The sequence below is a fragment of the Labrus bergylta genome, chromosome 18, assembly GCF_963930695.1.
Source record: "Labrus bergylta chromosome 18, fLabBer1.1, whole genome shotgun sequence".
Taxonomy (NCBI): domain Eukaryota; kingdom Metazoa; phylum Chordata; class Actinopteri; order Labriformes; family Labridae; genus Labrus; species Labrus bergylta.
In genome coordinates, this window is record NC_089212.1 from 9,960,515 (window position 1) to 9,984,242 (window position 23,728).

The 23,728-nt window shown below is 40.3% G+C and overlaps 5 protein-coding genes across 12 annotated transcripts; 2 read left to right on the forward strand and 3 right to left on the reverse strand.

Annotated features, from left to right (window-relative positions):
* Positions 1–1,492: 1,492 nt before the first annotated feature.
* On the forward strand, positions 1,493–3,531 carry gjb3 (gap junction protein beta 3). Its single transcript, XM_020645049.3, has 2 exons — positions 1,493–1,663; positions 2,281–3,531. Exon 2 carries the CDS (start codon positions 2,344–2,346, stop codon positions 3,208–3,210), a length of 867 nt encoding a protein of 288 aa, XP_020500705.2. The 5' UTR covers positions 1,493–1,663; positions 2,281–2,343; the 3' UTR covers positions 3,211–3,531.
* Positions 3,532–5,095: 1,564 nt separating this feature from the next.
* Positions 5,096–8,101, reverse strand: hmgcl (3-hydroxy-3-methylglutaryl-CoA lyase). The gene is made up of 9 exons (XM_020645022.3): positions 7,959–8,101; positions 7,667–7,750; positions 7,317–7,424; positions 7,095–7,190; positions 6,810–6,958; positions 6,641–6,704; positions 6,353–6,541; positions 6,113–6,238; positions 5,096–5,894 (listed from the first exon to the last, which is right to left on the reverse strand). Exons 1-9 carry the CDS (start codon positions 8,043–8,045, stop codon positions 5,793–5,795), a joined length of 1,005 nt encoding a protein of 334 aa, XP_020500678.1. The 5' UTR covers positions 8,046–8,101; the 3' UTR covers positions 5,096–5,792.
* A 2,325-nt stretch (positions 8,102–10,426) lies between these two features.
* Positions 10,427–14,205, reverse strand: zbtb8a (zinc finger and BTB domain containing 8A). Of its 6 annotated transcripts, none has more exons than XM_020645032.3 (4): positions 14,041–14,205; positions 11,918–12,792; positions 11,572–11,741; positions 10,427–11,315 (listed from the first exon to the last, which is right to left on the reverse strand). In XM_020645032.3, the coding sequence occupies exons 1-4, from the start codon at positions 14,103–14,105 to the stop codon at positions 10,998–11,000; spliced, it is 1,428 nt and encodes a 475-aa protein (XP_020500688.2). In that variant the 5' UTR covers positions 14,106–14,205; the 3' UTR covers positions 10,427–10,997. The 6 variants fall into 6 exon arrangements, with proteins under 6 accessions (XP_020500688.2, XP_065822647.1, XP_065822644.1 ...); XM_065966575.1 differs by lacking the exon at positions 14,041–14,205 and adding an exon at positions 13,798–14,034; XM_065966572.1 differs by lacking the exon at positions 14,041–14,205 and adding an exon at positions 13,794–14,034.
* A 370-nt stretch (positions 14,206–14,575) lies between these two features.
* On the reverse strand, positions 14,576–18,989 carry gale (UDP-galactose-4-epimerase). 3 transcript variants are annotated; one of them, XM_065966576.1, is made up of 11 exons: positions 18,921–18,989; positions 17,956–18,084; positions 17,677–17,792; positions 17,306–17,419; positions 16,800–16,976; positions 16,599–16,712; positions 15,902–15,968; positions 15,733–15,818; positions 15,564–15,641; positions 15,275–15,389; positions 14,576–15,145 (listed from the first exon to the last, which is right to left on the reverse strand). In XM_065966576.1, the coding sequence occupies exons 2-11, from the start codon at positions 18,074–18,076 to the stop codon at positions 15,081–15,083; spliced, it is 1,053 nt and encodes a 350-aa protein (XP_065822648.1). In that variant the 5' UTR covers positions 18,077–18,084; positions 18,921–18,989; the 3' UTR covers positions 14,576–15,080. The 3 variants fall into 3 exon arrangements, with proteins under 3 accessions (XP_065822648.1, XP_020500683.2, XP_020500682.2); XM_020645027.3 differs by having other exon boundaries at positions 17,677–17,789; positions 18,815–18,980; XM_020645026.3 differs by having other exon boundaries at positions 18,815–18,980.
* Positions 18,990–19,920: 931 nt separating this feature from the next.
* Positions 19,921–23,138, forward strand: LOC109992413 (kazal-type serine protease inhibitor domain-containing protein 1-like). The gene is made up of 4 exons (XM_020644997.3): positions 19,921–20,777; positions 20,904–21,064; positions 22,050–22,197; positions 22,367–23,138. Exons 1-4 carry the CDS (start codon positions 20,297–20,299, stop codon positions 22,474–22,476), a joined length of 900 nt encoding a protein of 299 aa, XP_020500653.3. The 5' UTR covers positions 19,921–20,296; the 3' UTR covers positions 22,477–23,138.
* The last annotated feature ends 590 nt before the right edge of the window (positions 23,139–23,728 follow it).

Sequence of the window (23,728 nt, forward strand, 5' to 3'; positions counted from 1 at the left end):
GAATTTCTGCCATCACATCTCATTTTTTGAGTAAACAAAGTAAAGAAAAAGCTATTCAGATTATCAGGTTTTCAATCCAAACATGACTTTTCACGCCTTTTACGTTACACTCTTGTAAATTAAAGTCACAAAGTTGATATAAGGGACAATTTGTGGATGTATTTTTCTCCTTAGAAGTGATGGGTTTGGTTGGGAGGCGTTACTGTTGTGTGCCTAAAAAAGCCCATTGAGACATTGTGTGTGATTGTACTGAACAAAAAGAATGACTTGACTTGACTAATGATATATGAACTTGTCTTTAATCCTTTCATGTAATGTGAATCCAGGAATTCTAAAGGCTCACACATGGGCACAGGCCTACAAGAACTGGCAAGTTCTGGCACAGCTATGGCTTTTGTTCGGGCTAATATTTGATCATCCCCACAACATTCATGGACTTCAATTCATTCACAAACAAAACCAATAAAGGGCTGCTTCCCTTACAGATGCACAGTGAAGAAGCCCCATAAGGATATCTGATCTATAAAGTGTAAGAAAAGTCTGTTAAGTTAGGTTGTGGGCTTTAAAAGATTGTATAGAGGAGACAAAAAGTGACAGTCTGATGTGACAGTGAGGATGAGCGTTTGACAGTGTCATCTGAGTAGAGCTTGGCTGGAAAGACAATAGGGGACACAATACGCCTTGTTGGCACTCCTAGGTTATGGAAAAAAAAAGTACAGAAAAAAGAGGAACAGGGAAATTGGATATTTTTTCTGGTTACCTGCCAACATACTCTGTGACAAATGAACTGATCTCCCTACTCTGATCTTCTCTCTAGCATGGCACTCAGAATGCTATAAGAATCTGCAATAAAAAGTGACTGCATAAAAACAACAAAAAATGCATTCACCTCAAGGTGTGTCTGCTGACGTACAGTGATCTGTTGAGACATGGCGATAACCCTTCCTGGAAACTTTAAACAAAAAAAAATCTGCTGTCTCGAAACGTTTACAAACAAACCATAGGACAGTGCTCTGCCTTGATAACTCTCTGTGATACACAGTTTAGTAGAAAGATACTGATAGGATACTGTGAATTAAGGTGCCTTTTTTGTATGTAAGGCAAATGTTGTTATTTATTCTTTGATCGTGGTGCAATAAAACTAAACTGTCCCTCGGTTTGTAACAGACCCTCAATGACCTCTTGTGGTCTTAATATTGCCATTAACAGACTAAAATCATATGTGGTCTTAAACCTCTAAAGCTGTGATTTGGTATTTAATTCCGTAAATGATTTTTTCTTATGACATGATTGTATGCCTATTTGCAAAACATATCCAAAGTACTTGAATACGGTCTATGTGAGCTGGGTTTACTGTTATGCAAAAAATATTTGAATTGCAACCTAACACAGGCGTGTGAGTGGGAGAAAGAGAGGGGAGCGAGAGAGAGAGAGAGAGAGAGAGAGAGAGAGAGAGAGAGAGAGAGGAACATCTGGGGCAGCTCCATTCTTTCTTCTTTAACCCCACCCACAGGCGCATTTCTCAACACTGCGCTCCTTTACCTGCCGAGGGGAGCCGGATCTGTACGTTAAAGGACTAAAACTACAATAAAGAAACAAGAAACTTCTCGGAGATATCTAAGTCACGAGTATTTCACCCAAGAATGGACTGAACATTCTGTTGGTAAGTAATGAACTCATAGTAGTCTAGTGATCTGTCGATGTGCCTCAGCTGAAGTTCACGCTTGAGCCGAACTTAAATGGATGTTTTCAAATGTGCTCATAGTATACCATAGTGTGCGAGACTATCATTTGTAAAAGCGAATGAAGAAAAGACACGTGTCGGTAAAGCGCCATAGCTGAAAAGGAAATAAGGCTAATTTACGCATACAGTCTGTGCGTAAAAGTCTGCTTTACTCAGACATATTCAGGTGTCTGAAGTCTGCTTTTTATGTTTTACACATAACCATTACATAGCTGTTATTGTTGAAGTAGGCTCTTGAATTAATCTTTGTAGGAAATGTACAAGATTTATCAGTTAGGCTACTTCTTAAGATACGTATAAACTCAGGGTGTGTTAAAACGTTGGTCCAACTTGTTTCCTTGAAGAACAGCTTGGCTCCAGGCCTGCTTATTACTGTGTTATTGTTGCTTCAGGGACATTTTTAAGAGACCTGTAGGAGGTGTTTTCCCCTTAAATTGTCTTTGGAAGAACATCTACTAATTTAAAAAAATAATAATCAGGGTATTCAGTAGACAATGAAAACATGTTAAACTATTTTTTTTTATTCTGATGTCCAGGTCTGAAGACAAAATAGCCCCAGGAAGAGAAGAAGGGAAGAAATAATTTGAGTGCCAGCCGACATGGACTGGAAGACCTTCCAAGCCCTCCTCAGTGGGGTGAACAAATACTCCACTGCGTTTGGGCGGGTATGGCTGTCAGTGGTGTTTGTGTTCAGGGTGATGGTGTACGTGGTGGCAGCAGAGAGAGTTTGGGGGGACGAGCAGAAAGACTTTGACTGCAATACCAAGCAGCCCGGCTGCGCCAATGTCTGCTATGACCACTTCTTCCCCATCTCCCACATCCGCCTGTGGGCTCTTCAGCTCATCTTTGTCACCTGCCCATCCTTTATGGTGGTCATGCATGTTGCATACCGTGACGACCGCGAGCGGAAGTTCAAGGCCAAGCATGGCGACACCAAGACGCTATACAGCAACACAGGCAAGAAGCACGGCGGCTTGTGGTGGACCTATCTGATCAGCCTCTTCGTAAAGACAGGCATCGAGGTTGCCTTCCTTTACATCCTCCACCACATCTACGACAGCTTCTACCTGCCAAGGCTGGTCAAGTGTGAGGTGTTACCCTGCCCCAACCAGGTGGACTGCTACATCGGCCACCCAACTGAGAAAAAGGTCTTCACCTACTTTATGGTTGGAGCTTCGGCCCTCTGCATCGTCCTGAACATCTGTGAGATCATTTACCTCATCTCCAAACGCGTTGTAAGATGCGCAAACAAGGTTAAGAGGCGCAGTCGCAACATGGCTGTGCAGCATGACAACTACAGCGATGACCCCTTCAACAACTGCCACCTGCGTGTGTCCATGGGGTCTGACCTGAAAGAAAAGCCTCCATCCTTCAAGACTGCACTCAAGTCTCCACACAGACCTTCTGGACTCAGACTTGAAGAGAAGATACGGGCCTCTGCTCCAGACCTGTCCACTTCTTCGTGATTGAAAACAAAAGCAGGCCAAAGGGAAGGAGATGAGCAGTGCTTGTGTGTTAACTCAATGACAAATCTCAGAAAACAGACTCAGAACTATGAGCCAGAGTGTGTCAGACCCTGGAAGTTGAGTCATCTGAACTGGATTCATCCTGTGGGCCCTTGTGTCTACATCTAAGACTCTTTTTGAGCGTATATGGACTTTGTTTTCCAAGTCAACATCCACAAGAATTACAAGTCACAGAGCCAAATTGATTTGTCTATGATATGTGGGTTTCTTTGAATACAATAAAGGCCTGTGTGGCTTTTCAGCTTCACCCCTTCACCCGTATTAGAACATTCCAGTGTGGTTTCTCTGTCTTTCTTGTGATAGGAGGTTTAACATGGGAGGGGAAGGAAAGGAAACACTGCACACAAGAAGACAGGACACACCTGGCAGAGGTATTCACCCACACTGCCAGTGTCTATAGTGCAGTGTGATGGCGCCTTGTTATAGTCAAGTGTTACCTACACATTTCAGAGATATCTTTTTCTTTTATTTAACTGAGATGAAATCATAGCTTTCTCTAATTTGCTGTACTGATGACTCCAAGTCATGAGAGATAGGTAGACCATTCTGCTGGAGAGTGCAGACACTTCTGAGTCATGGAGTTATGCCCGAGTGATACTTGAAGGTGTGCAAACTGACCAAAACGTTGTTACTGCATTTATTTTCCCAATTAAGATTTATTACAGCAACACGCATATATCACTGCCATATTTCTTTAGGTAAAGCCTTGGTGGGCATTTGCTTGCTCTTATGACACACAGCCTCAAGTTGTTCATAGAGTGCCTGTGCTTTGGCGTGCTTGTACACAAAGTTGCCTCATCCAAGACCATTGTTGATTTAAATAACGCAAAAGGAATGCTGCTGCTAGAAGTCGGAGCGCAGTGTAGAAAGGAGGAAATGTTGAACAAACAGACAGCTCGTTGAACTACTACATATTTTTATGAATCTCTCATAGCTCGATATGGACATTTGGTGGAAAAATGTTTTCTGCACTGTTAATAAAGTAATTTTTTTAAATAAATTAAATTTATATAATATCTTTTGAATGTGTTTTCATTTTCTGAATTGTCCTTACTGACTGCTTTTTGATAGCTTGAGTTTAATTTTAATTTTGGAATAAGGCTTTCATTGAAAAACAACCTTTAGATCAATTCCCAGTTAAACACATAACTTGTGGGAACAACCCATATCTATATAAACTAAAGACGTCGACACGCGGTAGTGCAAACACTTTTATCCCAAAATATGACTTATCCTTCTTATTGTATTAAAGGAGTGGAATGTTTCCATTGCAGCTGACTCATTACTAAGTGTCTTGTCCTGCACATCACCAGTTACATCAATTAGCATTTTACCTTTTACGTTTCTTGTGAAGAATCTCAGTCTGCCTGCTGGACTTGTCCATCAGGTTTTCATGAGGTGTGGCAAAGAAAACTTTTTTTTTGTTTATTCTGAATCATTTCCGCAACAAACTGCCTAATCACCACAGAGACTGCTAAAGATAGCCCTCATTTAAAGGCCTTATATTGTGGCTTCAAATTGTTTTTTCCTAAGAGATCTGTGGATCTGATGTTGACTAGAAAAGGGCAGAATTGACACACCCACTGTAAATATTCAATTAAGTAACAGCACTCCTTACTCTGTAGTCCTTTCATTGCCCTAAAATTTGTTTCTGATCAATTTGCCGAACACGTGTACAAGGAGTTTGACTCTTACTTTTCTGTTTGGCATTTCTATTCTTTTATCTTTCATGCAACTATGTGAAACTTTGAAAGCAATTTGAAAGCTGCAGTGCAAGTTGTCATGAGGTGTCTCCCAACACTGAAAATTGTGAGTCAGCGAGGCATTTTACTTATGAAATCGTTTTATTTTTTTTTAACTCACAATATTGTTAAATATGTACATCATTAATTAGAAGACAGGTTTTTCAAAATAAATATCTAACCAATAAAGTACAACTAGAACTTCTACATGTAAAAACAATTCTGTGAAATCAGAGAAGTACTGCACATCTGTATTATTTCACACATCGGTATAATACCCAAAATCATACATGCTGAATGTGTTAGATTCTCCCTTTGTCTATTAAAATAACAGTTTGAAAACAGTGATCACTGCATATTAAGGATGATAGAAATCAAAACAACACTTCTGCCTCTGTATGACATCAATGGAGAGTTTATCTTTCGCTCTGACATCTTAACTGTTGAACTTATTACTATAAACAAAATCTGTGCTTCTATTTGGCTCGCCCCCAATGCCCATACAGCAAACACACTGTTTAAAAGATAGGTGAAGGCTTGTGATGGGTCTAATATTAAGGATTAAAGTGATAAGGCACTGTTCCAGCTATGCTTTAATGTAGTGCTCATCTGATCAGAGGGTTTATTCTCAACAGTGGAAAGACTCTCCCAATACTAAATAAATATTCTTATACATGTAAATGAAAAGTGATTCCATAATTATAATGAGGAGAACTGAACACGTAAAAGATGAGTGCTCCAGGTTGCATGGTTGTTTAGTCTGTGTGGTTTGGCTTTCATTTACAGTTTACAAGTGGCCTGTGAGACTTTGGAGTTGGTCTTTCTGTTGAGGGTTCGACAGATGAAAGCTCCAGCATCCATCAGCCTTGAGAGGTCAACCCCCTGAGAAGTGAATAAAAAGGATGGAAAGTCAAACTTGAGAGAAAAAGAACTTCTTCCTCATAAGCAAAAGCAAATAAACAAAAGACTCATGAATGAATTAAGTAAACAATAAGTCAGTGTTTTCTAAAAAAAACCCCATCTTTTCAAAAGTTATCTAAAAATTAATGTTAGCAATCAAAGCAAGTATAAGACACAGGAGGCCAGAGAGAAGCACTTACTGTTTGAATCCCAAGTCCATGCAGCATATAGACTACATCTTCAGTGGCTACATTCCCAGAAGCCCCCTGGGCATAAGGACAGCCGCCCAATCCAGCTACTGAAGAGTCCACCACACTGATTCCCATCTGCAAAAACAGAAAATAAATTAAAATAAATATATTAGACATTGTCCTTTTAAAAGACAACCAAAGTTTCAATTTTTCTGAGGATATAAAAAACCAAACTAGAACCCGACTGACCTGTAATGCTACAAGGATGTTAGCCAAGGCCTGACCGTAGGTATCGTGGCAGTGCACTGCCAGAGCATTAAGTGGGACCTCTCTGCTCACTGCTTGCAACATTTCAGTCATGCTTCCTGGAGTTCCCACCCCAATAGTGTCACCAAGGGAGATCTCATAGCAGCCCATGGAGTACAGACGCTTAGCTACCTGCAAAATAACACAAAGTTTGGCTTGTTTAAACAAAAAGGACAACTACTTTAAAAAGACTTTAGCCTTCATTTAATCTTGTACATATTGAAAACTCACATGTGCAACTTTTTCAGGTGCCACATTGCCTTCATATGGACATCCAAGCACACATGAAACATAACTGGGGTGACGAGAAACATCGATGAAACATAGCAGTAATACAAAGCAAGCACTAAATTCAAATGATTTACTGTTTTGTTGACAGTTAGGAAACTTGTAATCCTACCCTCTTACTGGCACACCAGCCTCTTTAGCTGCTTTCATAACCTCTTCAAAGCGCTGTAAACTCTCATCCACTGAGCAGTTTATGTTCTTCTTACTGAACAGCTCAGATGCAGCACCAAATATGGCAACCTCCGAAGCACCAGCCTTCACCTGAAGTGTGTCAGAGCAAGGAAAGGGATATTTTTCCTCAATACCTTTAGACACAGCTGTGTATAAAGAGCTGGACGTACAGTAAGTCATTGTAGCTATTATAAAAGAGTGTTGAATTATGATGCTTGACACTCACTGCAGACTGGAAACCTTTGAGGTTTGGGGTTAAGACCGGGTAAGACACGCCAGGTCTCTTACAGATCCCCTTCATCACCTCCACCTGGTCAGCCATCTGACATAATGGCAAAAGGGGACAGAATGCAATTAATGCCAGGGGTAACAACACTTTCTGACTGCTCTCTACGGGCTGTGTCTCAACAACTTCCATTTGAAAAGCTCTAAGAGAGGAAAAACTCACCTGCGGAACCCACTTTGGAGAAACAAAGCTGGTAGCCTCAATGACTGTAAGCCCTGATGCTGACAACATGTCAATCAAATGTATTTTTGTCTCCGTTGGCACGATGGTCTAAGAGTGAAAACAGGGAAATAAAAAGAGGAAATAAAAGACGACACAAGGGCAACACGGATATTGGCCTTTGCCTGGTTACATAACACATGAGCAATGCACCTGCCCTGTTTCAATAAAACATTTGAAACAGAGCAGACTTGAAAAAGTCAGGTCTAATCACACATGTAAGATATTTCCATTCGTAGACTAATGTGTTTGTTTTCTGGTTATTAAATGAAATATATATTTTTATTCGCTACCTTTTCATTCTGTAGACCATCTCGAGGTCCCACCTCCACTATCTTCACCTTTTCAGGAAGAGCTTGGCCTGCTCTTGCGCCTGCCTACACAAAAACACAAAAACATTTAATGCATACATTCGGGTTTTTATAAGTTGCTTAGTGTCGAGCTTACAACAAACTAGGTAACCAAATGCATGTAGGTTACTGAACCTGGAGGACGCTTACAGTAGGATGACAAGCCTTGCTGCAAACTAAACTTTCACTATTACCAGGTGGAAGATAACATCTTTAGAAAACTCACTGACTTTACCTTTGCTGCGGAACTAAACGCCAAAAACTGTTGACCCATTGTTGAACTTAAAGTGCCTCTGTTGACTAGCCTCATGACGGCCGCCATGATGGTCCAGCCTCCAGTCTGACGTCACTCTCTTCTCGGGAGGGGAGGAGTGGAGTGGGCTTTTCGTAAGTATAGAAAGGGCGCCATCTACGGGCGTGGAAAAAGAAAAGAAAAAAGCATGTTAGGGAAAATAGGGAGTTAGAACCATATTTACAGGGAATAACTATGGCAAGCCGTTCAGGAAATTTATATATTGAATGAAACTGAATGAAATTGAATATATTGAACAAAGACTGAATATATGGAATGAAACTTTGAATATATGGAATGAAAATTTGAATATATATGGAATGAAACTTTGAATATATGGAATGAAACTTTGAATATATGGAATGAAACTTTGAATATATGGAATGAAACTTTGAATATACTGAATGAAACTTTTAATATATGGAATGAAACTTTGAATATATGGAATGAAACTTTGAATATATGGAATGAAACTTTGAATATGGAATGAAACTTTGAATATATGGAATGAAACTTTGAATATATGGAATGAAACTTTGAATATATTGAATGAAGACTGAATATATGGAATGAAACTTTGAATATATGGAATGAAACTTTGAATATATGGAATGAAACTTTGAATATATTGAATGAAGACTGAATATATTGAATGAAACTTTGAATATATTGAATGTAGACTGAATATATGGAATGAAACTTTGAATATATTGAATGAAGACTGAATATATTGAATGAAACTTTGAATATATGGAATGAAACTTTGAATATATGGAATGAAACTTTGAATATATGGAATGAAACTTTAAATATATGGAATGAAACTTTGAATATATGGAATGAAACTTTAAATATATGGAATGAAAATTTGAATATATATGGAATGAAACTTTGAATATATGGAATGAAACTTTGAATATATGGAATGAAACTTTGAATATATGGAATGAAACTTTGAATATACTGAATGAAACTTTGAATATATGGAATGAAACTTTGAATATATGGAATGAAACTTTGAATATATGGAATGAAACTTTGAATATATTGAATGAAGACTGAATATATTGAATGAAACTTTGAATATATTGAATGTAGACTGAATATATGGAATGAAACTTTGAATATATGGAATGAAACTTTGAATATATGGAATGAAACTTTGAATATATTGAATGAAGACTGAATATATTGAATGAAACTTTGAATATATTGAATGTAGACTGAATATATGGAATGAAACTTTGAATATATTGAATGAAGACTGAATATATTGAATGAAACTTTGAATATATGGAATGAAACTTTGAATATATGGAATGAAACTTTGAATATATTGAATGAAACTTTGAATATATTGAATGAAACTTTGAATATATGGAATGAAACTTTGAATATATGGAATGAAACTTTGAATATATTGAATGAAACTTTGAATATATGGAATGAAACTTTGAATATATTGAATGAAGTCTGAATATACTGAATGGAAGCTGATTTCATATCTCTCTATCCACCAGATACCCTGCTGAATTCAGATACCCTGCTGAATATGCTCATTTTACAAAATTACGTCGGCTGAAATATACCAATATTATTTAGAACTTCAAAACATTTTTGAAACAGCTGTTCATACTCAAAATGATATGAATAATTTGGAATGTAGATTGCGTCGCCTTGAAGATCATAGTTCAATTATCGGAACATTTTCACTGCATTTGAGTAGTAATGTTCAACAAAACATTTCTGAGGGCACTTTGTGCATCCTTCTTGAGGGATTTTTTGAGTCTCTTACGGAGATGTCAGCTGAAAAAACACTACAGACTTCCATTCCATATATTCTAATTTCATTCAATATATTCAACATTTCATTCCATATATTTAGACTTTGTTCAATATATTCAAAGTTTCATTCAATATATTCATTTCCTAAACAGCTTGCCATAAATAACTGACTCTATAAATAAAAAAATACATTTTTTTTAATAAACGTGAATCACTCACTTTTGTCTTTCAGACTTTCTATTGACTGTTTGGCCAAACTGTCATATTCACATAAAAAACACATAAAACTTTCCTTTGTAAAGTATGTAGATTCTAAATACAGCACAACTAATTCAATTGCATTTTTTTTTTATTGGTTTATTTTTATGCGTAAATGTTCTTCGGAATAACTTTTTGCTGTTAAAAGATTTGAATTCATCGATGAACTCTTTCAAATGATACAGAATTAAACAGTATGTACAGAAGTAATTGCTTCGATTGTCACCTTTATTGAATTGGATGGAAGAATGTTTTTAATATTTGTATCTTATTTGCTATTGTACCTTATGTTTATCTTCTGTGCAATGCTTCTTTTATGATTTGATTTATATCCAATTTCACTTAAAAAAAACAGGACGAGACAGACACAGGAACATATAAAAATATCTTTATCGTGTCAAAAAGTAAAAAATAAATTATAATTGGCTTTATATCATAGTGCATATCATAGTCAAACATAATCATGAAAAGCACGGCAACCATGGAACACTGAAATAGACAGTCTGTTTTCAACTTTTCCCAAAGTGGGAATGGAAATAAAAGATGCATTATTTTGTCCTTGTCACTATTTTTTGCTCAAATGTCAGCTAGTATCTGGCACATAGTTCCAAAAAGTAGCAAAGGCATGCATACAAAAAACATACTTTATGATCGAGTAATCATAATTATAATAGGAGCAAATAATCATGCTTTGGATACTGCATATCTTTATGAAGCTAAACAAAAAACACTCCATTTTGTCACAGAGGTGAACAAACCTTAAAGTAAAGATTAACCAGTTGCATTTTTAGACAACAAATATAAGATAAATGTGTGTATTTACAATGAATCACATATTCTATGCATAAATTCTCTCACATGGCTTCAGTTCAGACACACAGAATATTGGCACTCAATACCCCTGCCTGCTTCGACACACAAAAACACTTTGGTTCCATTTCATTGCAGATCTTCATCACTGTCGTCAACTTGTTGGATGATGAGGTCAGCCCCCGAGTCTTCAGCCAGGTCATCATCATCTGTTACCATCCAGCTGCCCTTGGTGTCCCCCTCCTCCTCCCCGTCCACCCCCAGTAACAGGGCCGGCTCATCATTTGTCCCCTCTAGACTGTCCATGGGTATCTCGTCACAACCCACTTCCTGGATGCATGTGGCGCACATGCGATAGCGTCGTGTGCCCTCACACACCACATGACCGGTCTCCTCTGTCACTTGACATTTACACTTCCTGCACACCAGCTTCCTGGCTTGATGGATCTTGTGAGAAGAAAGACAAAAAAAAAAACATTGATACCATGAAACTGTATGTGACTATGTTTACTCCTGGTTACTATTGGTGTGGCTATAACGGATGGTTGTGAAGACTGATACACAAAAAACCAACGCATTTCTTGTTATTTAACCCATTGCCTGAGCCTAGATTGAAAGCATTATCATTACTTATACTGGAGATGTAAAAATGGAGGTCATAATTTGAATCAAGCAAGGATTTTCTTGTTGTAACTAAACCTACTGTTTCAAAATGGCTACGAAGATGCTCCAGGCGAGTAAAGCGTTTATTGCAGGCCTGACAGGGGTATGGCCTCTCCCCAGTGTGACAGCGCAAATGACGCTTCAGATCTGCCTTCCTCTTCACGGTGTGTGTGCAGAAGGGGCACTTGAAGCGCATAATGGGGTTGGAGTCTGAAAAGGGGGAATAGAAAGTATTAAGAGCATTTGCTTTCCTGATGATTCCTCAAATATCAACAATTATCTTTGATTGATGGCAACACTCATGCCAGTATTCTACTCTTTTGCTAACTTCTCTGAAGCTAGAAGTGCTATTAACCTTCCATATTTCCACATACGCTCCAACTCACCTTTATTAAAATGTCCAATAACTCCCACGATAGACGGTAAAGTAGCATATAGCTCCTCCGCTTTTTCAGCTTTCTGTGACCTTGCCTCCTCAATGGCCAAGTCTTCATGCTGGTTTGAGCGGGTGCTGTAGGGTGTTCTCCTCTTGGTTCCCCCTTTACCTCGCCGCCGCTCTGTGACTGGCAAAGTGTAGAGAGGATCCTGAGGGTCCTGCAGGTCATCTGCTTCTGCATTAATGTCATCAGTAGGGCTATTTGGGTTCGTATTTAGGGATTGGGCAATTGTCTCTTGGTCTGACTCCTTCCCCATGAAGCCAGATTGGGATCTAGAGTTGTCCCGGGTCCAAAGAGCTGGTGGTGGGCTGACAGAGCAGGGGCCCTGCTGCTGCTGCTCTGAGGTCTCTTCTCCTGTTCCACTGGTGAAACTGCAGGTCTCAGACAAGCTGTGGCATCGTTCACTGTCTTCATCTTTTACACTGATGTCCAAGGAAGATTTTATGAAGTTCTTGCAATAGCTGATGACATTGTTCATCTGCAAATAGCTGGCTGCAGACATCACCTCAATCACATTGTGACTGGAGAGGTCAAGCTGCCCAGAGTAGATGAAATCAAGGATGACGGTGAAAGTCTCAGGGCTGAAGACATCAAAGGTAGCGTTGACAGAGTCGGACAGCCCATCCGGCCCCTGGGACAGCAGCATGCGGAAGTAGCCGCTGCTGGCAAACAAGACATTGCGGTGGGCCCTGAAGAGCTGGCCCTCCACCAGCACATTGCAGTCACAGAAAAGCTCTTGGCGTCGCTGCTGGTTAAGTTGCTTGAGCAAGTTGTTTTGGTGAGCCACGGTGATGTCAGCAGTGTTGAACCATCTCTGAGGTTGCCTGCAGGAGACAAAAATAACAGAACCACACTTTCTGTCTTCAGCAAAGAAAAAAAAGTATTGTGCAAGAGCATGACATAACATATGATTTGCAATTCTTTTAGACACATTGCTGAAATGGAGTGACTTTCTTCCTTGCAGAGCTAAATTAACAGCTACAAATTGACTGATTCTACACGCACACAACATCTGAATACTAGCCTATATTATTTTGGAAGGACGCATGTGCTCCAGGAGTGTGATTCATGGGACATCTGACATTATGATAGTCAGCTTACCTCGGCCAATGGTTACTATACAGACACCCTCTTGAAGTAAATTACAATTATCTACTGCCTTTGTTTCTGCACTGGCCCACTTCCAGCTCCGCAGGAAGCCCGCCCCTAGGAGCCTACTCTGCATAAAGATTGGCTGGACGAGCCTTCAATCATAACCTTCTTCTAATGGGCTACACCCGACTCCAGTCAGAGAGCAGCGGGTGACAAAAAAAAAAAAAAAAACCTGTAATCATCCCTGAGGCACGCTGAGGCACGCGTCAAATCTCTGATTTTGCAAACACGTCAGGCTGATGGGTGGAGAAAAAATAAAACTGACATAGCCGGACATGTCATTTCAAGAGTAAAAAAAAATATGCCGCAACCTCACCTTCTTCCTCTTCCCAAGTAACCTATTTAAACATTATACTGAAGACTCTGCATGTACAGCCTACAGTGTTTATTTGGTTAAGCTCACAGGCAGGTTCCACAGCGCCCGTTAACCCACGGTGAAACGCCCGCCCGCGTCACTCCATGCTGCTCTTCATGTCACATTGAAACCGAGTCTGATGTTTTACCCGAGCTATCCGTTTATTCAGACATCAAGCGACCTAAAAAACGACACCGGAGTGCTGCAGTCCTGCGAGAAAAAAGCGGGCAGCGGCGCACCAGAGCAACCCAGTCTGTCCTGGAGCGACGCCCACTTCAGGCTCCATCCAGCACACAATAGAAAAAAATAGACACAAACCTACAGCAACTGAGCATTCTGCTATCAGATGGATAGATAGTGCATTACACGCGGGATAAGGCGCGCTAATACGCCCGTTTTCATGTTCCCCACCACCCCCACTTCTCGCCGGAGGTCCGGAGCGCAGCGAGCAGCGGGGAGGATTTGCCTGCTGCCCAAACCCAACGACTCTTTCCCAGGCGTGAGATGTCAGCAGGACCCGCTTACGCCCCACGAGATATTCCTGACAAAACCCATCGATACTCACTGGTGACTCGATTCACCCGGCGCCCGATAAAGTCTACTCGCCCCCAAGTCCGCCACCACATCCATGTTTTATTTTTTTTTTGCGTTTTCTCTCTGCTTTTTTTCTCGTCCAGGGTCCACACTCAGGCACTTCCTGTTCAGCCCTAAAGACCGAAACCCGGTTAGAGCAACTGAATCACTGTGCTGACGTGGGTGTTTATTAACTGGGTGCCCGAGGGTTCAAGGAGCCATTTAAAGCCCTAGTGCACCGTTTACATGCACTGTTTGGACACAATATATTCAACACTGAAGACCCAAGTGTGAAAAACATTTAATACATCATTTTGATTTGACACTCAAACCATCTAGTGACCATATGATAGTGGTAGAGTTCCTTACAATATATCAATATATTTTTAAAGACACATGTTGTTGCCTAGTTGCTTAAATGTAAATCTACGTAAACTTCCTTATTAAACTAGTGAAGAGAAAAAGTTTCATTTTGATTTGTCTCCCAAATCCAGTATGAGGTAATCACATAGTGTAGTTGAAAGTGCTGAAGTCTGACATTCTTTATTATTTCACAACAATTTCAAAACATCCCAGTTTCACTATCTCTGTAAATAATATAACAAGTGAAACAGTCTATACTGGCTCTCTTGTCAAGTGTTTTGAGATAACATTTGCGATGAATTTGCGCTACCCAAATAAAAATGGATCGACTGATTGATAATAGAGTCAAAATGCAGGTTTCAGTTTCTTCAGTAAGAAAATCAATTTATTCTTTTGTTATGGCTCACAGCTCTATACATTCAAAGAGAAAAATGAATTGTTAATTTGAAATAATAATACAGGGAAACCCCAAAAAGTGTACGTGTTTCTCTTACAACAGTACAGTGGGAATATGGAACATATAGAAAATGAAGCATAATAAAACAAAGCATTTGGCTCCACTCAAAGTTTCAGGTATAATGCGATATGCAAAAATGTGGAGGCTTATATGGTTCCCTTTGGCCCGGTGATTTAGGAGAGGATTTGATGGTAACACAAGCAGGAGATTCATCATGAGGCAGTGCCATTGGAAAATCCAGTGGGATTCATGGACTGCCAGCGCCAAAGATCCTCACCTGCAGAGGTACAGAAGTAAGAATCAAAACGCAGCTGTGAAAAAAATGAATAAAGAAAGACATGCAGACTTTTTGATGAAAAATAAGAAACTGTTGAAAGCCAGTTTTTTTTTTAAAGCATGTCCTTACACATTCTTTCCAGGTCAAAGCTGGCCTTCCAGCTCAGCTCCTTCTCCGCTAGACAAGGGTCAGCATAGCAGGATGCTATATCTCCCCCTCTACGTGGGGAGATTTTGTACGAGATCTTTACGAGGACACATTAAAAACAAGGTTTAGGCTCCTCATAGCAGCTTGGTCATTCTTCAACACACAGGGAACACATTAAGTATGGTTAGTTCTCCAAGTTACCTATTGGAGACAAAGTACTATCTCCTAAACTAAAGACTATTTACTTTACAATAATAAAGTGTCTGCTGACCTGTCTCCCTGATGCCTTCTCCATGGCTTTCACCATCTGGAGCACTGAGTAGCCTCTTCCTGTTCCGAGGTTGTAAACCTTCAAACAGTAATGCCAGCAAACATAAATATATGTAGACAAGAAAAGAAGCTTCAAAATTCTACTCTTTACGTTCTGTTCTCAAACTTACTTTGCATCCGCAGTCTTCCTTCAGTTTCTTCAGAGCTGCTATGTGTCCTTTTGCTAGATCTACAACGTGGATATAATCTCTCACACCTAGAAAATAAAAAGACACTTTATGAACCTTACCCAAACAAGCATTTAATCTGTGCACTGCATGTAAGGATCTTCTTAATTACCTGTCCCATCAGGTGTGTCGTAGTCATTCCCAAATACACTCAGACACTGTCTTCTTCCAATGGCAACCTTTGAGAAGGATAATTGAACAATGCAAAACATGTTAAAGGGGACATATTGTGAGAAATCCACTTTTACAGAGTTTCTGAACATCTATTTGAGTAACCTGAGTGTCTACTGACCCACATAATGTGAAATAAACCCATCCAGTCCTTTGATTGTGGTCTGCGTAAGTCTTACAACAAAGATAAAAATGCTCTGTTTGTAAATTTGTGATGTCACAAGCTGGATTCTGGTAAAAAAAAAAATCCCTCCCCTCCCCTGATATCTCCAGTTGTGGACTCCATCCCGAGCCTAAAACAAAACTTTTGTGCAGATCTTCCATTTTCAGTCTTGCTACAGAGGAGTGATGTCTACCAGGAGGGGGGGGGGGGGGAGGGGAGGGGGGGGCTCATTATATTTAAAGAGACACACACACCAAAACGGAGCATTCTGAGAGAGCTGGTTTATACAGGGTCACAAATCTCCTCTGGTGCTTGATTCATGTTATATTTTGACCAAAGCAGAGCACAGATGTTTCATTTAGACCACAGGGGACTGTTTGAAAAGCTGGAAAAGGGGGATCTAGAACTACAACACACTGTCGGATGCACATTCAGTGTCTGATATAGCAGTGAATTTGGCAATGAGTTTGTCTACCTGGGCAACATATGGCAGCAGATTGTTAGGGATACCCTGAGGATCCTCTCCTATCAGGCCAGATGAATGAGCTCCAATTGGGTTGAAATAGCGTAGCAGCACCGCGTTCCAGTCCTGCTCACAAAGAGGCAGGAACGAGACAACATGAATAAATAGTAATTGTGTGTTCATATGAATGCTGTTCTTCTTCCTGATCAGTACCTTTTCAGCTTTGCAGTGGTCCATGATCATCTCCTCAATGAAGTACTTGGTCTTGCCATAGGGGTTGGTGCAGCCACCAACAGGGTGCTGCTCATCGATGGGAAGGTGCTGAGGGTCTCCGTACACTGTGGCAGAGCTGCTGAAGACCAGATTGTGCACCCTGTGAGCCTGCATCACCTGGGACACACATGCAAAATGCACACAAACACGGCACACGCGTACAGTCATTGGCTGGTGAGATAGCAGTCAAAGCGCATGCACACCCACACCTTAGGAGTTAACATCTATGATTTGGTAGACATGGTGGGCTCCACAAATGCAAAGGAGTGAAGGTGCAGTGTTAGAATTAGCCAACTCAGTATCAACGAACACACACAGTCAACAATCAGCAAAACAGTTAAGAAACACATGCAAACTATGATCAGTGGAATGACTGAGATGGGGAGAAGTACACATTTCATGGTGCACAGATGGTGCCAGAGCACATGACAAAAGTGAATACTGACCTCAAGCAGGTTCATGGAGGCGGTGAGGTTGACCCTGTAGTAGCGTAACGGCTGCTCCACTGACTCCCCTACAGCCTTCAGACCAGCAAAGTGCATCACTGCACTGAACGAATGCTACAACATAGATAGATGTACAGTGAGTGTCGTGGCTAATGTGGAATGTCTTTCTATACTAACATGTGTATGACAGTCATAAGTTACACTAACAATTTGAAACACTTGTATGTTGGCCAGCATAAATGCTCCTTAGTTAAAAAAAATAAAAAACACCACACATTTTCCTTTTTTAATTACTAAAAGGAGTCATTGCTAAAAAAAAAAATTACTAACTAGGCAAATGAATTTCAAAACAGCTGATGTAACTTTCTGACCTTTTTAAAGAGTTTTTCCAAGCCTGGTTTGTCCAAAAGATCTAATTCATGAAACTCAATGCTGGTGTCCAGGAGCTTCTCAATCCTAAGTATGCTCTCTGGAACATCACCTTCTCCTCCAGTCACATGAAGACAAAGTACACACACACAAACACACACACACACACACACACACACAGTATAAATATTCCTCACTAAACAAACGTAATCGAAACAGTCAAGTTTATGAGGAAGTACAAAGGTATTCATCCACCTTGTGTTCCAAGCTTTGGAGCTTACCTCTTACAGCGTTACTGAAGTTATCCACTACAACCGGCTGGAAGCCTGCTTCTATGAGCTCCACCACACAGTGACTCCCAATGTAACCCGCTCCACCTGTGACCAGCACCTTCTCTGCCATTCTTGGACCTGTCAAAACACAAAATACAGTTGCATGCAATCAACCCTCCATTCAAAATTCTGTTGTTATTCTACCCCTCGCAAAGTTTTTCTGTTCCTCAACAAGCAGATAACTTGAAGCCACATTTAAGACCTGTTCTCGACAAACAGGATATCCTATTGTCTGAGCTGGACAGATCTGTTACCCACCCCTTTTGTCCCACGTCAGCTGGATCGAGCCTCAACCTGTCAAACCAAACAATTAACAGTCCCTGCAGGATGAAACGTCAGGGACAACATCTTCTAATTGTTGCAAGCTATTCTTATCTTTTTAGAGATCTTACATTAGTTCTTAATCTAAATACACTTAGTTGAACATTGAATTACATCATTTTAAGCTTTTATTCTTTTCAAGACTACTACCTTGAACACACTAAATTGAAATGGGAATGTATGCTGCTTTGGAAAAGAAGCTGTTTTATTATAAACTCAATTGGTACTGCAATGTAATCCAGGAAACAAACCAATATCACAATTACTTTGTCTATTACACAACTGTATTATACAGTATGTTTGGCATTTTGACACCAGGCTACACAATAAGAAATAATAATGAAATATTAAATGTGCGTTTTTCTCAGTTCTACTGAACACCAAATATCTGCGGCCATTGTAAAGCCCAGTGAGTTATTGTGCACGTCAAAGTGTCAAAATGAGACCTCAGAGTTAAATGATTGAGAAAGTCAGCAAAATGACTCACGTAGTTTCCCGGTAGGTTTTTTAAATTCTCGTTTCCCTCGGAGTCAATCGGCAAAACTGGCCAGCAGAATGAAGTTAGAGTGGGGAGGATTAAAATAAAGGTTTACCTGTCAATTCATTCTGAGGAGTTTCGCGACTCTCCTTCTAGACTTGTTTTACTTCCTGTAAAACGTGGATTAAAGGTAATATTTACTGTTAGCGCACCATTTCCTGTAAGTGATTTTTCCAAAATAAAACCCCATCGTCATCAAATTCGCCGCACACCACCTCCAAACCTGAAATATTACCTAAACAAACGCATCACAGGGTTGTGAAACACAATGTTGGGTCTCAAATTAAACCTAAACGTCTCATTTATCTTCGCATAATTTAGTGTGGTATTTTAATGTGAAGAGTAAAACGAATCAACACCATACACTTCTCTAACTTAACAGTCCTCTCAGTCCTCTGCGCAGGTGCGTCACAGCCTCACATGCCACGACGTCAGATAGCTCTTTAACAAAGCCCCGCCTTTGACGATTCACACAGGGAGGTGATTGTCCCGGGTATTCAAGTTTGCAATGTCAAACATACCAGCAAATAAATAAGTGCCACGTTACTGAGAGAGGAAATCAAGAGCATTTTCTTACGTAAAGCATTTATAGGCGACAGCAATAGCAGTTTATTAACAACTAAATATTGAAAGCCTATTCTGCTATTTCAAAATAGCCTATACAAAGAGAATTTACCCCCAATGTAATAAAACCATAATGTAATGGACTGACATCTTATCTTACATGACATAGTTTCAATATTTTTTGTGTTCAGTCAAGATATTTCAAATATTCAAGCCAACATTTTAACAGTGTTAAGTCATTTCACTCATTCAGACTACCTAGGACTTTATAAACAAACCAGGAAAACAAACGTTTACAATAAATTCAGTCCCTTGTGTGATTAATGATACATGTTAAATGAACATTTAATCAAATTTTTTTTTTTATAAAGGGATATTGTTTTGCATTATGTGTGTTTAGCAGATTCTTGTATATCCTGTGTCATTTCTGAAGCCCATTTGCAAGTCCTGCCCTGCCCAGACTCTGGCACATGAAGAAAGAGAGAGGAACTGGGACAAGGTAAAAAATGAGACTAGTCAGATACCTTTTCAGATGAAGTTTTCTGTCTTCTCCTCACTGCAAAGGCTGTCTCGTTGTTAGAATGGATCTGGAGCTGGTGAAGAAATCTCAAAGAGGAAAATGAAATGGAACAAAAAATCAGCAGGGATACATGGTAATAATAACAACACAGGAACAGAAGGGAACACTTAAAGCTCAGAGGAGGAACAACATGTGACTGTTTGACAGAACAGAAAACAAGCAGGAATGCCGTCTTTGTTATAAGTTAGACTCGGCTTTTAAACTTATTACAGTTTCATTTTGATTGAATTTAGTGCCTTCATGTTTTTACATCTCCGGGATATTTGTTTCTGATTTTTTTTGTAAGGATGAAGTTCCATAACATGGCTCAAATTTGCCTGCATGTCTGTATATGGATAGGCGTTTGTGTCTCTTTTTCCCTCCGTTCACCCCCCCAGCACCGTGGGTGGCTGCGGCTGTGGGAGGAGGGTGATGGCTGTGCGGAGTGCAACCATCACCTCTGTCCTCTGGTCCCTGATGACTGCCCTGCAGGTCAGGTTCAGGATGTCTGTGGGTGCTGTGAGCAGTGTGCTAACGTGGAGGGGCAACAGTGTGACCCAGATGGGGCTCAGAAGTTCTATGGAAGCTGTGGAGAGGGCCTGGTCTGCCAGCGGAAAATACCAAAGAGAGACCACAGGGATGAGCCAGAGCCTGCATGTGTATGTCAGGATAAGAGCCCTGTATGTGGCTCAGATGGAAGGACTTATCCAAATGTTTGTCAAATGAAAGAGGCCGCCAGCCGCCTTAACACAACCCTCAAGCTCACAGGAAGAGGACCGTGCATTTCTGGTGACTGCACTCTTTTATCAGTTAATTGAAGTTATTTGAAGATTTTAATGCATGTTTTAGTTTAGGTGGAAATGCATTTGGGATTTCAAAATTGAACCTTGGGATATCCTCTTTCATCTGCCACAGTTCCCCACATCCTGCAGGGGCCCAGAAACCTCTCAAACTACACTGGGAATGATGCCTTGTTTGGCTGTGAGGTCTCAGCTTACCCGCTTCCAAACTTGAGCTGGAGGAAGAAAGGTCTTGAAAACACCCTGCCAGGAGATGATCCTCACATGTCTGTCCAGGTTTGATAATAGTTTCATTTGGTTGCCTTCATCAAAAAGTTTTATTTTTGTATGTATTGATGAGTGGCATTTGACGCAGTCCTCTTCACTTTTAGGGCTTTTGATACCGTCCGCTTAATGGATTAAGTTATTTTAAGTTAAAGGGACACTTCACTGCATTAGCTGCAGTTCGTATGCCAACAAAGAATCTATCTAAGTACTTATCCAGATCTGAATGATGAAAAAGCAATTAAAAAGGACATGATTTATGAACAAGCAATAATTGCAGATCAGATTATTGGAAAAGCAATGAATTCAATGGAAATCTTTTTTTATAGTCTTTGGAAATATATCCTGAAATTGTTGCGCCTGCAGATTTGCATATCAAAGAGGACCACACTATTGTTCCTGGGAGAGGTCTGTGCTCCCTGAGCGTGCCTCTACTTCATCATGAGATGATTGTTTCTGTGTTGCTGGTTAAGTTTTCAGCAAGTAAAATTCTAAAGATTAAGGATCCATTGTTTCTGGAAGTTGACCCTCACTGTGGACCGAAAGTCAAGATATCGCAGCCTCTGCCACTCAAATCTGGACTTTACTGTTCTTAACTTTTTTAAATGAGATCTCCAGCTTTGTAGAGGAGTGATACTAGACTACTACACTACTGGAGTGCAGGTGATGGATGTTTGTCTGTGTGTCAAGGCTGAGATGAGAAAAACAAAACTAGTGTATTAATAATGACCATACCAGAATCACTATAAATACAAGTTAAGTTTTTAAAATTTATTTGGGACAGTTGATAGAGTCGGAAATCAGGGAGAGAGAGAGAGTGGGGAATGACATGTGGGAAAGGAGCCACAGGCTGGATTTAAACCCGGGCCACCCGCTTGGAAGACTACAGCCTCCATACATGAGGGGCGCACACTAACCACTGCAACCCCTATTTACAGTCCTTATCTAGAAATTATTTGAATGTACTGAGATGGAATTACACCTTCTTTTTTTTTAGACTCGAGGGGGTCCCCAGCGCTATTCTGTCTCCACCTGGCTTCAGATACAGGGTCTCCACACCTCTGATTCAGGGGTCTACACTTGCATCTCCCAGAATTCCTTGGGAGAAACGTTTGCATCAGCAAAGCTTGACGTGTTGAAGCAGGGTGAGTATCTTTGAGCGTCATACTGCAAATTGTACACTGTCCAAAGATGCATTTGGTTTTTGTGCTGAAGTAGCTCAGTGGAATGGGAAACTATTTTCTTTATTCACTGATGTTTATTGAAAGATGGTGCTGTTATTATTTTTCAAATGGTCCTTTGTGTGTTTTCCAGAGGTGGAGATTATAGAAGACAAAGTTGAGGAGGAACCTGAGCACATTGATTTTCCAGAAGGAGGCAGTGGTGACGACAACAACTGGCATCAGAAACCTCTTTTTGATTAATTTAAGTCCGTTTTTATAACAAGATGCCAAAGACATACGGCAAAAGTCTTCGAACTAACATAAAGAATAATTCAACATATCTTAAATACAGGGCAAAATGTTCTTTTCAGTTACAGCTACAGGAATAGTTATCACATCCACCTTAATCACCTTCTTACTGTACTCTTGCATACAAATAAAACACTCTTGTATGACAATATTTTGTATGATCATCATAAACTAAATAATAAAAACCTTACAGCATCAACATTCTCTTTGAATGTTCAGAACATTCGTGCACTGAGGGAATAAAGAGAGTAATGGAGGGAGTGGGAGAGGGTGTGACCATCCACAGGGTCTCCATCTGATTCTCTTCATCTCTCTCCACCTGAGTGCCAGTTAATCCTCCCCTCATCCCTCGACTCCCAGCTGGATACACTGCCTCCTTCTGAATGGCAAGCTGCATTAACGCCGAGGAACTTTCCCCTGCTGTCTGTTAGTCAAAGCTGATTGGAGATTACAGGCCTGCAGTGAAAACACAGCCCTCCATCTCATCTCAAATCTCTTTTCACTCCCTTCTCTCCTTTATCTCTCCTTCTTCCCTTCTTCATTTTTTATCTCTGTAAGCCCAACCCTCCTCTTTTTCAATGTCATCAACTTTCGCTTACCACTTTTTTTTTGCCCCTGTTCAGTGCTCTTTTTGACAGCTCAATGACAAGAAAGATGAAGTAGAGGAACAGAGAGAGGGAAAAAAAAAAGGCTGCCCCTCCTGAGTGGATCCAGAATGATGTCATGGGGGCATTTGTCCTCCTGGTGTGGAGGCTTCCCTTCCCCTGCTAATTACCTTGTACAAACTCGAATCTGATATGGCGGATATGAGGCCCAAATACAATTATTGTGGGCTAACAAAGAGATATTGAGATTCAGGGAATGAGGCAGAGACAGCAAGTGAGATAGGAGGAAAGGCACACGCTCTGCCATGCATGCACATATACAAACAGTAACAACATGCACGCACACACGCTTGCATACCCACCCACGCACACACAAACACAACCACTTGTCCTTCCCCTCCATTCCCTCAGATAGGCTAATGTTATTACTCGGGTAATTATCCTCATTAGTGCCAGCAGCTGTAGAAAGCCCATTGCTTGCTGTTCAAACTCCTTCCCAAACCTTTCTGTCTTCCCTTCCTTCTTTGTATCAAGATCTCATTTAGAGACTTTTGTCTCCATCCTTGTGTGCTAGGTGGAGGCAGTTATAAAAATAGAGC

Excerpts from the sequence above, each read along its gene's own strand:
- gjb3 (XM_020645049.3), top strand. The coding sequence starts at position 2,344 with ATGGACTGGAAGACCTTCCAAGCCCTCCTCAGTGGGGTGAACAAATAC.
- hmgcl (XM_020645022.3), bottom strand. The coding sequence starts at position 8,045 with ATGGCGGCCGTCATGAGGCTAGTCAACAGAGGCACTTTAAGTTCAACA. Across the intron at positions 6,959-7,094 it reads TCAAAGGTTTCCAGTCTGCA|GTGAAGGCTGGTGCTTCGGA; the intron begins GTGAGTGTCAAG and ends GACACACTTCAG. Across the intron at positions 6,542-6,640 it reads CACCTGAAAAAGTTGCACAT|GTAGCTAAGCGTCTGTACTC; the intron begins GTGAGTTTTCAA and ends GTTATTTTGCAG.
- zbtb8a (XM_020645031.3), bottom strand. The coding sequence starts at position 12,980 with ATGTTGTGTGCGTGTAGAATCAGTCAATTTGTAGCTGTTAATTTAGCT. Across the intron at positions 11,742-11,917 it reads TATTGGACATTTTAATAAAG|ACTCCAACCCCATTATGCGC; the intron begins GTGAGTTGGAGC and ends CCCCCTTTTCAG. Across the intron at positions 11,316-11,571 it reads TTCGTAGCCATTTTGAAACA|ATCCATCAAGCCAGGAAGCT; the intron begins GTAGGTTTAGTT and ends TCTTCTCACAAG.
- gale (XM_065966576.1), bottom strand. The coding sequence starts at position 18,076 with ATGGCAGAGAAGGTGCTGGTCACAGGTGGAGCGGGTTACATTGGGAGT. Across the intron at positions 15,969-16,598 it reads TGCTGCCATATGTTGCCCAG|GTTGCCATTGGAAGAAGACA; the intron begins GTAGACAAACTC and ends TCCTTCTCAAAG. Across the intron at positions 15,146-15,274 it reads CTTTGACCTGGAAAGAATGT|GTGAGGATCTTTGGCGCTGG; the intron begins GTAAGGACATGC and ends GTACCTCTGCAG.
- LOC109992413 (XM_020644997.3), top strand. The coding sequence starts at position 20,297 with ATGAAGTTCCATAACATGGCTCAAATTTGCCTGCATGTCTGTATATGG. Across the intron at positions 20,778-20,903 it reads AAGAGGACCGTGCATTTCTG|TTCCCCACATCCTGCAGGGG; the intron begins GTGACTGCACTC and ends CATCTGCCACAG. Across the intron at positions 22,198-22,366 it reads GCTTGACGTGTTGAAGCAGG|AGGTGGAGATTATAGAAGAC; the intron begins GTGAGTATCTTT and ends TGTGTTTTCCAG.